This window comes from Panthera leo, chromosome D4 (assembly GCF_018350215.1).
Source record: "Panthera leo isolate Ple1 chromosome D4, P.leo_Ple1_pat1.1, whole genome shotgun sequence".
In the NCBI taxonomy this organism is placed as follows: Eukaryota; Metazoa; Chordata; class Mammalia; order Carnivora; family Felidae; genus Panthera; species Panthera leo.
The window spans coordinates 25,915,925-25,932,546 of record NC_056691.1 but is presented as its reverse complement, the minus strand read 5'-3'; the positions used below and the strand labels follow the sequence as shown (position 1 = coordinate 25,932,546).

General features: G+C 45.0%; 1 protein-coding gene across 1 annotated transcript in view; it reads right to left on the bottom strand.

The window, feature by feature from the left end:
* Positions 1-16,622, bottom strand: part of NTRK2 (neurotrophic receptor tyrosine kinase 2) — a 331,708-nt gene that overhangs the window by 68,451 nt on the left and 246,635 nt on the right. The window contains exons 13-14 of the mRNA XM_042912832.1: positions 15,778-15,908; positions 1,003-1,175 (exon numbers count right to left, since the gene is read on the bottom strand). Coding sequence (XP_042768766.1) covers positions 1,003-1,175; positions 15,778-15,908 — 304 coding nt within the window. The remainder of the gene's footprint in view (positions 1-1,002; positions 1,176-15,777; positions 15,909-16,622) is intronic.

Genomic DNA, 16,622 nt, shown 5'->3' with positions numbered 1-16,622 from the left:
AGGTCCCTTGGCTAATAAACGCCAGAGCTGAGATTCAACTCCTCACTATTTCAGAGTATCTTCACCTTGACCCCTGGATTATGGGCACTCAGCATTGTCTCTCACTTATTCTGTCTTGAGACCCCTCCCTGTCATAAGGTGGGGGACTTTCTAGAAAGCCACTGGTAAACTAAAATCTAATTAGGTTAAAGCTAGAAATCCAAGTGACATGGACCCTATTTTATAACCCAGTGGCTCCCTTATATAATCAACATTTGCCCCTTCCTTGCCTTGCCTTCTTCTAATGACCCTGTTTGCCACAAAACACCTCAAGTGAAGGCTGTCCATCTTTGCAGGGCTTCAGGGTCTCAGCAAGAACTATAGCCTGTGTTTCCAATGGTCCCATCCAATGTTTTTTGACCTCCTTCCTTCCAGAGCTTTTGCTCTATGGATTCTGTTCTTTTCACCACATCCCTGACCTCCTCCTGACCTCCTGAGTCTCCATTTTGTTGTCAGGTTAAAATCCAACTGCTCATCTCTCCACCCTTGATTCCTCCTCACTCCTTTTACACATCCTGTGCCTACTCTGGGCTCTCCACTCCTGGATGACCAAACCTCTCACCGTGACACCTTAGTCCCTTAACTCACTGATTCCTTAGCCCTGAAGGACACTCCTCTCTAATCCACCTGGCAAACTCCTACAGATACTCTACGGTCCACTTCAAATGCCATGTCACATGCCACTTCATTAACAAATGCTCAATGAACACAGGTGCAACTGAGTGGAATCGCTCACATCGCATGCTGTAGAGTTAGTTCGTTAAGACAAGAACATTGCCGTGGCCTCAGTTTCTTTCTCTGTGGTACACGGTGGTGGTGTCACCAGGAGAGGCCATTCTAGAGAAAGTTCCAAGTGACCCTTGGACCTTCCCAGCAACTGCTGGTCCTCACCCTCCATCTGTCTTAATCATGAAGGCCTGCGCCGTCCTCAAGCCCCCTCCCATCCCATCCCCCGCATCGCACCTGAGGAACTTGTTGAGATCCCCGTGCTTCATGTACTCAAAGACCATGATGAGCGGGTCGCCCTCCACACAGACACCGTAGAACTTGACAATGTGCTCGTGCTGGAGGTTGGTCAGCAGCTCTGCCTCACGGTGGAAGTCCTTGCGGGCGTTGTCACTGGCGTCTTTCAGCGTCTGAGGATGAGGGGCAGACAGAGGAAAAACATCAACACACCTTAAACTGACATCAAAGGGAAAGGTTGTGTTGAGAAGGAAGTACTTCAGTGAGCCCCGAGGTTCGTAGATGGGAAGGAAATCCATCTCATTTACTATACAAAAGATTGGAAAATTGCCTAATTCCTGAAGAAATACCGTTTGTATTAATAACTGAGGAAAAGTCCCTTATGGGTATGGAACGCTTTACGGTTTACGAAGCGCTCGTACAGATGTTTTCTCATTAAGTAACAGACATGAGCTTTTTATAGTCTTAACCCATTTTTTTCTCTATCATTACCCAGTTATCACCACAGACTTCTCTTCCCTTTTGGTACCTGTTACGTTTTCAAGGATGCTATGTGCCGCTCACTTCCGCTCACATAACTTTAAGAAAAACTTGATATTATGGAAATATCCAGTAGATAGGAGAGCATACTGAACCCTCGTGCACCCATCTTCCAGCCTTGACTGTGATCATTGGGCCAGCATTACTATGTAACCCTTCGGAAAGTCTTCACTCGTGCTCACCCACGCTGCCGGCCCAGGAAAAGCCCCGATCTGGGGAGGTCCAAGCAGGCCGGTCACGTGGCCAAGATGAAGGTGCCCAGGATAGTTCTCTTCTCAGACCACTCTGCCCCCACGGTGTCATAGCAGGGCAAAGCTGTCATGGGCTGATGACACACACCTGCACCGAACTCCTGTCCTGTGCCGGTCTCTGAGCCAGAGCTGTGGTGACATCGGGAAGACACTGACCCATATCCTGGCCTCAGGTGCTTATGGACAAACAGGGAGATGAGCCACATTTATGATTAACTATAACTCAAGTTTAAGACGTGTATCCAATGTGAGCTCCCCTGCATCTCTGTCCAGTTTGATCACTTGACATGCTTCTCTTGAAACCTATGCTCCCACCTTAAGAAAGATCCACAGCTGCCCAAATGACATCAGGCCTTGCCTTCCTGTCTCTGCGTGTGTTCATTCTTCTGCCTGGAGTCCTGACTCGGGCATGGGCACTGGTGTCCGAGGTTGAATGATACCTGTACAAAGGCGTCCATGTCCCAACCCCCAGAATCTATGAATATGTTACTTTACATGGCAAAAGGGACTTTGTAAATGCGATTACGTCAGGATCTTTTTTTTTTCTCCATGTTTATTTATTTATTTTGAGAGTGGAAGAGGTGCAGAGAGAGGAGCAGAGAGAGTAGAATCGCAAGCAGGCTCCGTGCTGCCAACGCAGAGCCCGACCTGGGGCTCAATCTCATGACCGCGAGGTCACATAAGGTGGAAACGCTTAACCGACTGAGCCACACAGGGGCCTCTAAGTGAAGGATCTTGATGTGGAGGGATTATCCAAGTAGGCTCAATGTCATTCCAAACAAGGGTTCCTGGGAGGGTCAGGAGAGAGAAGGTGTAAGGTAGGAGCAGAGGTCAGGCAGTACAGAAGGTGCTACACTGTTGGCTTTGAGGGTAGAAGAAGGGGCCACAAGCTAAGGAATGAAGGTGGCCTCTAAAACCTGGAAAAAGCCAGGAAATGTTTTCTACCCTGGAGCCTCCAGAAGAAGCCAGCACTGCCGACATCTTCCCTTTAGCTTTAACAAAACTGATTTTGGATGTCTGACCATCAAAACAACGAGAGAAATTATTTGGGTTGCCTTAGCCACTCCGTTTGTAGTAATTTGTGACAGCAGCCACAGTTAAGGGACAGGGAGAAGGGATGGCCAGAGGACTCCTCCTGGTAGAGGTGGCATGTGGGTATGTGAATCCTTTTTCCAGAGACTTCCATCTGTCTTTATTGGTGTTAGAGGGCAAATGTGAACATCCATAGTCACTCGGGAACAGAATGAAAGCATGTCGCCTGCCAGATGTGTACCTGCCAGATGTGTACCGAACAGAATGAAAGCATGTCACCTGCCAGATGTGTACCACACACTGCGTCAGGGTCAACGAGCACTGCCAGGCTTCTGGTGGTCATGTCGTGTGTTACAGCTCATTGTTGCCTTGACTCTGCTCTCCTGGGTGGGAGATACTTCTGACCTGGGCAACTTCTAGACCTTGGAATGTACCACAAGTCAAGTTCCTGAGGGAAAGACTCTGGGATAGAAGTTAGCAGCCAAGACATTCATTGGGGCATGCTCTTGGGATTAGCACCTGCTGGGAGGGATTGGGCATCGGGGGAGTGGAGCTGTGTCTCAACACTCCCCCACAAGGCCTATGGGATGACCCTTCAGAGCTGTCCTGAGTTTCAGCCAAAGGGGCTGGGCCTTTGTAGCTTTGTATCAGTCAGCCATCAGATGGAGGCCACTGGGAAGGGAGTGTGATCTTGAGTGGCCTTTCTGAGCCCCCACAGGCTGCTGGTAGCTGAGGACTGACTGAGGCTTCCTAGCAAGTGAGGGAGCAAATCCTTCATTCCCAAAGGGGGTCAGGAGGCTCGTCATCGAGTCTGCCACACGATGACTTTGCAATATGTAATTTACCATGCCCAGGGCTGCTCTCCCAAGCAGGGAAAGCACAGGAGGGCACCGATGAATATGCAGGGTCTGCTTCATATCAGCGACAAGAGAACATTAAGATGACAGAGGCAACAGCAAGATCACAAAGTCTTTTCTGCTACAATCCGTATAGAATCTAGTGTTTTCACGAACTGCCTTTAGCAGGATTTGAAGCTTTCTTCCCATTGCTGACCTGACCCAAGGAGACAGAAATTCTACCTACAGTTTTCATTAGGCTACAGGCAATTACCTCTTATGCCAAAGCCTGGAGGTACCGACTGAAAAAAGGGTCTGGTGGTGGGGTTCCCCCATTCTCACATTAGAATGTGGTTTTCCAAAAAGCATCCCTTAAGAGCACCTGCTTTGAAAAGTGAGCTGATTTGGGCCAGCAAGTAGTCAGAGAAGCCATAAAATTTTGGTAGGGCTGTTGCCATGGAAACCGCACATTTCTTCATTTAATAACAAAATGAACAGAGGCTGAAAGCCTGCGTTTTGGGGCTCTGCTTCCTCGAAGCTCCAGAAACTGGGCTTGTCCCCATCCAAACTAAGCTCCTCTTGCTTGTCCCCATCCAAACTAAGCCTCCTCATGGGAGGCATGAAGTGCTTATCTTCACAACCTGTTTAGGTTCATTTTATCTGTGGGCCTGCTTTTTAGGTGTTTTTTAATCCAACCAGTGTTTTGGTCTGCCTAACTTCTAGGTAGAAAAATAAATCACAGTTAGGGCAAGAAGATGGACACAGAGGACGTGGACGTTGCCATTGCCTGGGAGCAAAATACACACATCGGAACGTCTCCTGCACTTGGACTTGCATTATGGTTTTGGGTACGTGTCTGTCTCCACTACTTCTGCTGACAACAGAATCCAACGTTGGGCAAATAAAAGAACCCTGGACCCACGAGATCTGTGCAAGCTAGAGATGAGAGAGCACTGGAAAGGGCTGAAAAGTGGACGTTCATGTGGAAAGGTGGCGAGTGAGCCCGAGTACATGTAGAGAAAGCAGGGACGAGAATGTAAGGATGAGGAGGAGACTTCCCAATGCCTTCTCTCTTGGAGGGCTGGCCCCAAGCGGTTGTGTTCTCCTTCCGGTCAAAAGACAGATCCTCACAGGGCACCTGGGTGGTTCAGCCCGTTGGGCGTCCAACTCTTGATTTTGGCTCAGGCCATGATCTCATGGTTTGTGGGGTCAGGCCTCACATCTGGCTCTGCACTGGCAGTGCAGAGCCTGCTTGGGATTCTCTCTATCGCTCTCTGCCCCTCCCCTGCTTGCTCCCACTCACTCTCGCTCTCTCTCAAAATAAAGAAACAACAACAACAGAAAACCCCCACAAATGACAGATCCCCACAATAGTGGGACTCAAAAAGAAGGCATTCTAGCTTAGAATTAAAAAAAATCTGGGTTCAAATTCTGACTGCTCTGGATCTCTCTGAGCTCTGGTTTTATCCTTTGTGGAGTGAGGGGAACAATGTCATCTATTTCTCACAGTCACTGGGAGGACTGAGTGAGGTAGTGTAAGCTAAGAAGCCTCCGAGGGTCCCCGGTAGACAGTGATATTTGAAATCAAAACCACAACTAGGCCTGCATCTGATTTGCTCACATGAGGATGCAGGGAGGCCCAAAGATGCATGGATAAGGTACAGAGATGGCCCAATATGAGAATAGCGGTACCCCGGGCTGCCACCATTTCCCTCCAAAAGCCCTTTGAAGCCTGCGATGTCTTCTCAGAGATAAAGTCTCCTTACTCAGAGGCTGCCCTGTGTGATTGAGATTATTTCTAGGGCCTCAGCCCATCGTTAACAGTGAACTAGAGAAGACTACTGACCCCTTTAGGGCATTATCACAAGGCATGAAAAGATTCTTCATGTAATCTCTCTTCATAAGTTTTAGCTATGTACTGTTGATTCCAGAATGCTAGATTGTGTGTGTGTGTGTGTGTGTGTGTGTGTTTAAGAGAGAGAGAGAGAGAGACAGGGAGGGAGAGACAGGGAGAGAGTTAGGCAGTGGGGTAGAGGGTGGGATGGGAGAGAAAACAGAATTTTTGTTGGGGGGGGGGGGCCCAGGCTAAAAGAGCTAATGAGCATCTCACATCTCCATTTCCCCAAGGTAATACACTATGGGAAGAGACTGTGCTCTTAGTGTAATGTCAGAAGCTGTGCTTCAGTAAAATTTTTGGATTTGAGAAAGATTTCACTATTCATGGGGTGAGTGCATCCTACAAACCTAGCTGCATCCTATGTGCCCATCCATTTTTGCATGTTGGGTCCCTTTTCTAAATTATGATTCAATCCTATTTTAAGAGATTCAGAAAATATGGCAGTAACAAGTTGGGCAAAATCATCTTCTGAATTTGGCACTCAGAGGGCAGAATTTTTCTCAGGGTGGAACCATAGCCAGACAGCAATCAGAAGCTGGAAAAATCCTGCTATCAACCCTATTTATAAAAATCATCTCTGTTTTAGTACCACGGCTGATTGTCATTTTACTCAATTAAAGGAGGCTTGGCTGGTTCCCCGAGTCCTTGGCAATGGACATGAGGTGGCAGCTTCCCGCACTGACAATTCCCTCCACTTAAGTTTCATTTTGACAGGCATATTTGCCCCATCAGTAAGCATTGCTATTTTCTTACTCCTGGTGTCTGCTTTGTAGCTTCATTCCTTCTTATTCCTGGTGAATTTCCTGACACTTCAAAAGCTACCATCCTTTCTGAAGACATTCTCAAGGGACAGGTCTCATCCAGAGCTACAGAGAGTTACTGCCTTGAGCACACACTGATTCAGAGTTGGAAGAACTGAGCAGCATGCAATAAACTTCAGCACAGAACTGAGAAACTAGCGAAGGCAAAATGGAGGTAAGGGGAAAAAAAACAAAAGGAAAATTAGCATTCATCACAAATGCTTCCATGAAATATTAACGCTAACTAACTGGAAGCTCGGAGGAGAGGAGAGAAAGCTTATTTGAAATCATTGGTGTGATTGGATGTGGTAGGATGTGACAAACGATCATTGCATTTCAAAGTACAGGTGGCTTAGGAAACACAAGCTTGTGTCCTTGTTTTCAGCACTAATCTCATATTCTTCTCCTATAATATGTAACATCATAGAAACAAAGTTAAGGTGAAGTATAAAAACAAAGAGATTATTATGGTAGGACTTCATTATGCCCAATGCCTATTACCATGCTTAAAATATGGAGGGCAGGGAGTTAACTCCCATACGAAACAACTAAGATGCATGAGAATGTCTGTCAACATGCCTAAGTTCTTCCGGGTCAGGATAATTGATTGCATCGAGCTCTGCTGATAATGGAGACTGTTGACCTTTCCAATACCTCTTAGACCTGTACTATTCAATATGGCAGCCAACAACTACATGTGGCTGGTGGTCTTTTGAACTCTGGCTGATCCAAATTGAGATGTACTGTAAGTATAAAATACACACCAGGTTTTGAAAACTGGCAGTGTATAAAATATCTCATTAATATTTTTATATTAATAGTATGTTAAAATGATATCTTAGATATGTTGAGTTAAATAAAACATATGAATACAGTTACTTTCATCTGTTTCATTTTACTTTTTAATGTGCAAACTAGGAAATTTAAAAATGCAAATGTGACTTGGATTTGTGGCTCACATTATACTTCTGTTCGATAGCACTGTTCCATAAAAGCCCTCTCAAAAGACTATCAACGGGTCAACCTGCCTCTTGCAACTGTTGGAAAACAACAGTAAACTGAAATAGAATTAAGGCAGACACCCTTCTTATAAGGTTCTTACAGGCGACAATTAGCCAAGGATTTAGAGTAAGCTGTAGTCACGATACTGTGTGATTCTTCTAACTGACAGGGTCTTCTCTAAAGAAAGGCAGAGGAAATTTTTATCAAATTCTTACAAAAGTGAATTTTGGAAGACTATGTTTTAATAAATTCAGAGATAGGAAGAGCTTTATAGAAATAAGATCTTAAAAATTAAGGAGAGTGCAGTGTGCCTGGGTGGCTTTGTCAGTTAAGCGTCCAACTCTTGGTTTGGGCTCAGGTCACGATCTCCCAGTTTGTGAGCTCAAGCCCCATGTTGGGCCCTGTCCTGACAGTGTGTGGAGCCTGCTTGAAATTCTCTCTCTCCCTCTCTCTCTTTGTCCCTTCTCCACTCATGCTCTCTTTCTTTCTAAATAAATAAATACATAAATAAGTAAATAAGTAAACTGAAAAAAAAAAAACTAAGCAGAGTCCAATAGGTGGCTTGCCTACATTAAGGCAATGAAAACTAATTAAATGATTATATGAAAATGAAATTGATCACACTCAGTGCTTACTATGTACTAGAAACCAACACCTGTGTATATCAACTCAATCATATGTAACTGGCCTTTGCAAGGACTTTAATTATGTACCAAGTGACAGCTTCAAATACAAGATTCATAGCCAGGGTGTTGATTGCTGCTATCTTTATTTTCACAGCCATGCTGACTCTTATGGTTCAGAATCTAACAAGTTGACCATCCAATGGGAAACACAAGGCCAAGTCCTAATTCACACACTTTAAAATGTTTACAATCATTTGGGTACTGAAATTGATGGTTTATGCGTGCATATCACATCAAGTTGCATATTACAAATGCTAAGTCTTTGGAAGACATCAAACTAATTCATAGCAACAGTCATATTAGAAAAATATTGACTCAAAGGAATGAATCAGAAGTTGTCCTCCAGCATGGGCAGCTGCAATATATTTACCAGCTTTAAATACAATTAAAAATTGGAGCCAATTGCACTAAACTTGCTGATGGATCATGGAAGACCAAGACTCAATTGACAGTTGGCTTATCATGTTAAAGTCAATTAAAAAGCGGGGCAGTCAATTAAAAAGTGAGGCACAGATTCCAGAGATACAGAAGTGTGAAATGAAGCCTCCAGCTATGTTGAATACCAGATGAGTCCTCATTCCAGTGAAATGCACTGTTTTGGGCTTAGCATGTCTGAGAAGATGGGGATAAATTGTAGACAAGCCAGAAAATAGGGTTAACAAGACAACTTAACAAGACAAAAAACAGATCTCTTGTCAAAGGTTAAAAGTTGAAGTTACTGGAAAGGGGACACTGGTGGAGCAACTTAATCACCGGGGCCCTGACTCAATACAAGAGGGACCCTCACCAGGCAAATGTTGCTCTCAATCCTATGCTGTATGGGAGTGCACACATTTCTCACACAGCCCTCACCCCCCCCCCACCCCCCCCCCCGACACACATCACAGATACACACGTGCACACACCCACCCACATGTGCCAGGAAAGAATGGCCTTACACTAAAGTACAGTAGAAATCTATTAAACAATGTCTGGACCATAAAGACGATGGAGCCTTTTAATAAGCCACCATTAAAAGTTCTACAACTTCTATTACTAGAGACTTGTCAAGATGGAATTGATAGCACTTTCTGCAACATTCTGTCCTGTTAAGGCATACAAACTCTTTTTATAGGGCAGCGCTGACAGATGTTCTCTTAAATATACTAATCTTGTCATCTTCCATTTCCATGATGTGGGAACAAGGATTCCGTGTGCAGTGGGGAGAAAGTGCAGGAAGAGGGAGGAATGGGAGGCAAACCTCATGATTTATCGCATGTGAGGACTGATATGGTGACTGCCACAAAAACAAAACAACGCAAAGCAAAACAAAACAAAAAAACAAAACTAAAATGAAAGAAAGCAAGAAAATAGCCACATGCCTTAGAGATAAATGTGCCTGGGTAGAGCGCTTGAACTGATGAACTCTCGATGTCCTTTCTTGTCTATGAATTGTTTCACTCTTCTAGAATGGGAGGGAATGAGCTTTCCTTTTTGAGCCCTTATTCTGCCCTATACATATTCTGAGATAATTGGCTCTAGTTGCTTCTTCCCCACAGATGGCCTCATCTGTGCCATGTGACCACCTTGGATAGTTGGTCCACAGGTAGGTGGCCTGGCATGAAGACAGAACAGAGCAACTGAACACACAGTATTTTCCTTCTTGAGCAATCTGCATTGGGTGGGGGTGGTGGGGGGGAGCACAGAGACTACGTGAGCAGCAGTTGGCCCTGAAGCAGAAGTCAAATGTTAGGAAGCAGCAGAGGCAAGAGATAGCTATACTCCATCAGCAGGGAAGCCTGGAGGACAGTCCCTGGCGTCTCCTGCTGAGAGGATAAAGAGGGCACAGTCACAAGGGCCACCTCAGATCCAGAGTGAGGTTTTAGATCCCAACTGTTCTAGCAGTGAGGCCTAGCTGTCCTGTAGTTCCTATTTGAGTTGGTCATATTCCTTTTTTTTTTTCCTTCTCAGACTTTTACCCCTTTCTTCAGGGATAGAATCTCTCATATTCTTTCAGGGAAGCATGGTTCCCCACGTACAGTCCATGTGTGTTGTGCAGAGTTGACCCACCATCCATTTGCAAGAATATGTACGTGACCCAGTCCTGGATATTCAGACTATTATGCAGAGAGTCAGAGGACTTGGTGACCCAACTCAAGACAACTAGCCAGTAGGAAGTTGGCCCTTGGACTGTTGTGTAATTGTTGGGGAAGAGGAGCTCTCTTTTGGGTTGCTGGATGGCAGGATCCAAGCCCAGAGCTGTTGCTTAGATAGCTCACCACAGTGTGGGGAGAACTTGCCTGGTCAATACAGAGGAAATACAGTCAATACAGAGGAAAGCAGACGGTCAATACAGAGGAAAGCAGACCCGAGAGATCGAGACAGGGAGAACTGATTTCCTGGATCCACCAGTCCCTGAAGCAAGGATACCAGTAGCTTGAACAAATAAATTTCCTTTTCTTCTTAAACCAGCTTGAGTTAGGTTTCCAATGAGCAGTCTACTGCTCTTCTCCTCAAAGCCGATTGTGATGTTTTGTTAACATTCATTCCAGAATCCAGTTTTCTTTATTTCTGCCTATTTCCTTGAATTACGTTTCTACTGGGAAAACAAGAAAAGTATCTGTCGACGTTACACGCAAATGAGCACAACTAGCACATACCTTTGTGTTACTTGATAAGTGGCACTGTGTTGAATTTCTTCAACTTGGTCTACCAGGGCATGTGCAAAATTCAGTCAGTAAGAGTGTGGTACATGGTAAGCATCATACTGATGGGGAGGCCTGAGTTTTAGTCCTACGTCTGACGTTAAGTGACCTTGGTCAAGCTATGTGACCTTGGATGAGTCATTCATCTTCTCTGGGTTCCCGTTTCTTCCCTCACAAAAGGTGGGAGTTAAGCTAAAGAACATCAGCTAATAGTTCTATATATCTGCATAGTGGTTCAATCATTTCTAAAATGACTTCTCATTAGATTACACTATCCTCTATATATCATCTTTACAGTGCCTCTCAGCTAAAAGTTCTATGATTATCAGTAGCTCATCAGATCATTTCCTTACCTAGAAACGTCAACTGCAGACTCTTCACTTTTTCAAAGGCTATTTTTTCTATAGTTTATCTGTCCACCCGTCTATCCTTTTGTTCACTCAACAAGCACTGATTCCATGTTACTAGATATTAGACAATGTGCTAAAAAGCATGGTTCTCGCCCTCAAAAATACCGCGCTAACGGAGGAGACCCACAATCTTGCCATTGATTAACTAAGCCCGCGGATACATATAGAATGCACAACCTTGACAAATGCTGTGAAGGACAAGGGCAGATGCCTTATTAGCACGTAATAGGGAGGTCTGACTTAGCTGGGGGAGCAGGCAAGGGAATGTATCTCCAAAGAGGAGCAACCTGAGCGGAGAGCTGATGGATTAATGGGAGCTGTGTGCATCGAGGGGGCGAGGTAGGGCTCTCCAGACACAGGAATGGAAAAACATGCTGGATGTGACTTTGGGGCTGCCGAACGGTAGTGTGCCAGAGGGCTTATCAGTCAACTCTTCCAAAACCCTTGGTGAAGAAAATCATCCTTATTTCCTCTGTTAACAAGAAGATATTCAGAAACATGAAATGCAAAAATCCCAAAGGAAGTGCCTGCTGAAGTCAGATTTCGTCCTTTCTAGTCTCAAATGTTCCTGTGCTGGTGCCTCTCACTCACTTTAACTTACCCCTCAAGGAAGTCACTCCACTTCCCTGGGTCTTGGCTTTCTCATCTATAAAACATGAGGCTTGGGTTCTGTAGGATTTCTAAAGTCTCTCTCGTGTGCAGCATTTTATGTTTCTGGAAATACACCTGAGTTAGTGGAGAGGGGGAGGAGAGGCCATGAATCCTACAAAGCGCACTTGTGGCTATGTTTAAAAAATAAAAATCCGCATGCATTCATAGTACAAGAAAATGTTGTAGGCATTGTAGCTATTGAAATGCAGGTTGGAGAGAGCCAAAAATAGCTAACGCACCCACAGCTAATGCAGGGAAACTGCCATGAAGCGTTTCCTTGGCAATTGAGTTACTTAAAGGTAAAGTAACTCATTCTGATCAAAGACTGGTTTCTCTGCTTCTCATTCTCTTTATGGGCTCTTCAATTGTAATACAGTGTAAAGAGGAAAAAAAAAATAATTGTCAAATCTATTTCACTAAAAAACAAAGGTCATCCAAAAATATCAAGAAAAAGTCAATCTGGTTGGCTCCAAACAAGCAGATACTCTAAAGGGAGAGGCACGCTCAGCCCTCCTGCACCCTCGAATGCCCTACACATGCCTTAGGATCACTTCCGTCTCAAATCGGTTCCGTGGATCCCTCCAGTTCTGAAATCACTTGGGGCAGGCGACGCCAGAATTTACAGGAAACTGACATCTGTCAGTCTGAATGCAAAGTCTTGGATTTCAAACCAGTCAGCTCCTTCTAGAGAAAGAAAAAGGACAATAGCTGCAATTTCTTAGCATACATAATCAATGCTGCCAGGGTTGCTAGGCAACGGGCAGAAAGCCTGTCAAACATCCCTGGGTGCCTCCAATGGGAGAGAAGCAGCTCCCGCAGCCACTCCTCAGAGATGACAGTCTGTGCAGGCCCCGGAAGCTGCATTCAGCTTGTCTCATTCCTTAAAAATTCGCTTTCCTGTGGTTAGGGCCGGAACCATAGACGTTTTCCTCCCAGGCTCCTGGGATAGTCTTTGAACACACTTTCAATTGGCCAGCTCGCAGCCCTAAAATTGAGCAGGTTGGGCTGGAGACAGCAGCTTTGTAAAAGGCCCATGTGCTATTCTGATCCATTCATCCGGAGCCTGTAGAAGATCTGACTCCTTCCTTGTGAGGTTGCAGCCTGCGGATCCCGGAAAATTAACCTGGGCATCCTCTCTGAAGCTTGAAGTCATTCCAGCGAACATAAACAAAGCCTTTGATTTCAACAAAGCTGCACATGCAAGATCACTGAGATGAGACTTCTTAGGTGTGCGACCTTGAAATTGGAACTGCATTTTTGAGCTGCAGGCATTTTGTCCTCTCTGCTTGAAACAACAGTTGCATTTGAATTTCAAAAAGAAGGACCTGGCAGAGGAGGAGTCAGGATTTGATAAAAGGGAAAAATCCAAGTTTTTGTTCCTTGGCTTGTCTCTTGTTTGTTTGTTTGCTTGTTTTTAGCGGTGTTAATTAACAAGCACTCTTCATAGGTCATTCATTTGCGAACTTATTTGGCAAAGCCAGGGTGTCTATGAGGACTAGGTCCTGGGTCTAGGTCAGAGGTGGGATTAGGGCTGTGACTGTGATTCAAACCGGAGAAGCCTCACTGACAGTAGCCAAGGGAGATGTGACCACGTGGAAGCATGCCCCACTGGCTACACGCGGCTGATGCCGGCTGATCTTTCATCATTACCAGCCCAAGCCCTGAAACCTTATTTTGGCATGTGTTGGGAAGGAAATGTAACCCAAGAGCTGAGGGTGCCCTGGATTTAGCCATCCAACACCCTCTCTTCAAGGGCATTCAAAGAAATACAGCGAAGTAGGCACAGAATAAGAAATGATACCAAAAAGAAAAGCTATACCCACTGAGAAATTTCTCTCTATCTGGCCGAGGTCCCTCAGCTACTCCTACACGATCATCTAGGATTCTCTAATCTCCCAGAATGTTCGTACATTCAAAGAGTCTCACCTTGTGACCTCAAGAATCTGAATTCAGAATCTGATAGGCTGACTTAGTTCCCTGGGCGGTCTCCAAATATCAGTGGGAGGAAACATGAGCCCAGAACACAAATCCATGGTCTTCAGTGTCCTTGTGTATAACTCACGACTAGATTAGGATCAGCTCTTCCCTAAGCTTTTTCCAGCTCTCATGTTTTATCAGTCTACGAATCTACAAAAATAGAGGCACCTCTTGGTCCCATTTATCCTAAGGGGGAAAAAAGAGCGGCAGAAGAGAGCAGAGCCTGCAGATATAACCCTGCCAAATGTTCTGAACATTCTGTGCTTTAAAAAATAACAAACTTTTGGGGTAAAGGAAAGAAAAGAGGAAGCAATCGCAACAGCAGGAATTAAACCCCTGCCCCCCCACCCCCGCCCCCAGAATCAGAGCAGGATTCTTATTTTACACCTTCTACCCTACTTGACCTCACATCTTTCTAGCATCGCCTTCCAGTTTCCTCTCCTCTGGCTCCCTTTCCCCCCTTCCATTTGCTTAACTTAGTATGATGTTTATTGACACTACATTTACCCTCCCTAGAAAATTCTGTTCTTTATTTGCTTTATTTTTATTTTATTATTATGTGTATTTATTTTGAGAGAGAGAGAGAGACAGAGTGCGAGCGGGTGGGAGGGGGCAGAGAGAGAGGGAGACACAGAATCTGAAGCAGGCTCCAGGCACAGAGCTGTCAGCACAGAGCCCCATGCGGGGCTCGAACCCACAAGCCTTGAGATCATGACCTGAGACAAGTTCCGATGCTCAACCAAATGGGCCACCATGTCCTTTATTCACTTTAAAATGCAGCTTTTAAATGTGAGCGTCTAAGAGCATCCACTCATGTTGGTTACTTTGGAAGATAAAGAAAGCAAATGCACTGTTTTTTCCTTTGGATGAGTTTTAACAGAAACTGTGTTTAATCTGCAGGATGAGAAAGTTCAAGAAGAATTTTACCTCTCTCCTCAGTGACCTATTCTGTATATACCAGAGTATTTTAATGCTAAGTACAACAGTAATGGAATATACATCTGATTTTTTTAAACATGAAAGGTTGTCCTGATTATAACCAGTAAACAAACGCCACTCATGTAAACATTCTGTGTTTGGCAGAAACAAACAAAACCCAGTCATCTTCTGTTAAGCCAAGAAGTTGCATTTTATTATGCGAGCCAAGTCTACATTCCTTTGCCACCTAATTCATTTAATAAATATATGCCTCTTTTAAGTGGTTTGCATATATTATTCAATACCGTGGTGAGTTGTTTTTTAAAATGTTGACAATGCATATGTAAGAGATACGCTCAAGTCTTTTGTGCTATTTTTGTTAATTCTTGTGTTTTAGAGAACTCAGTGGAACTTTTGTTCCCCTCCAGTAATATTTATCTTATTGAAGGCCAGGTCTCCTTTTTGAGTTTTGGGGGAAATGGCTAGAAGTAAGGACTTTCAGACTCTTTTATTTCAGTAAGACCTTGCATCTCCTAGGATAGTGGAATTTACAAGAGACTCCATCCACCCCAGGATAGAGTCTTGCCCGCACTGTTTACAGTCCTGGGGCTCTGGGAACATTTGGGAGGGACAGGGTAAGGTATAACAGAAGACGTCAGCAGAGCAGAGGCTGAGAGGGCAAAGTGAACTCTGGTCTCCCTTCTAGAACCTTCACCAGAGACAAGCTCCAGCTGAGCTTGGCATCAGCATCAAGCAATCTGAGGAGACAGATTGAGTCTCCAAGACTTAGCTGGTTGAATTCTGTTTGACCCTACCGACCTCCACCCAGAATTGAGTTAGCATTGACTTGTCAGAGTAGCCCAAAGCTATTCACAGCCTGGAGATGGACAGGTTGCCCCTGAGAAGAAGCTCAGACAGCTAGATGAGCCCCAAACACCCTTCCCGCTGTCCATTTAGGTACAGGAAATTCGAACACATCCACCATAGCAGACATAATCGGTTCCTGAATTGGCCAAATACAAAATGACACAATGCGCTTCCACACATTAGTGCGACAACAGATAATGAGACATTCTGGAGTGTTCTCTTACCTTCACTGCCACCAAGATCTTGTCCTGCTCAGGACAGAGGTTATAGCATTCAGCTAGGAAAACTTTTCCAAAGGCTCCTTCGCCTAGCTCCCTTTTCAGAACAATGTTATGTCGCTTGATGTGTTGAACAACTGGAAAACAAAGACAGAATGGAAATTGGAATCGAGGCACGTGGAGGTAAAGGCTGAGGGTGGGAGTCAGGGGCCTGCCTCCTGAGCGTGCAGGCCTGAGACTCTGCCCCTCTGCACTGGCAAACCAGAGGAGAAGCTCAGTATCCATCCTCACAGTCCACCCAAATGGCTGCAGGGACGTTGCACTGGCTTGCTTTCCAGGACTCAATGGTCGTTTTTGATAGAAATCAAGTAGCGACCTCCTCGTTGGCTGCGGAATGTCATTAACGAGCTTCCCAGATTAGGAAAGGGGAGAGATGAGAAGGGATTGGACATTAATAGCAGGCCTCTCATAAGCCAGACACCTTGCATATACTTGTTAGTCATGTGTCTAGTGGGGAAAGGCAGAGAAAGAGCTAGGACTCCCTAATTCTTTGTTAAGACGCCTCAGACTCCTGAGGGAAAGAGGCTCAAAGGACACAAGGGGAAAAGGCAAGGTCTGGGCATTTCTAATTAAAGATTTGTCCCCGTCCCAGCTTTAGCCTCGTGCTGAGGTGGGCTAGACCATGGTTGAGACTCATTTCTCCTTCCAGAAATGTCTAGGCTGTGCTATGGCTGGCTTCCCCAGCCCATTCTAAGATCATGTCCCCAGTCTTGGTTATCCAATGCCAAGAAGAGATAAGAATAGATGCACGGTGGGAAGAGAGAATATTTCCCCCTCTAGTCTAGAGTGGA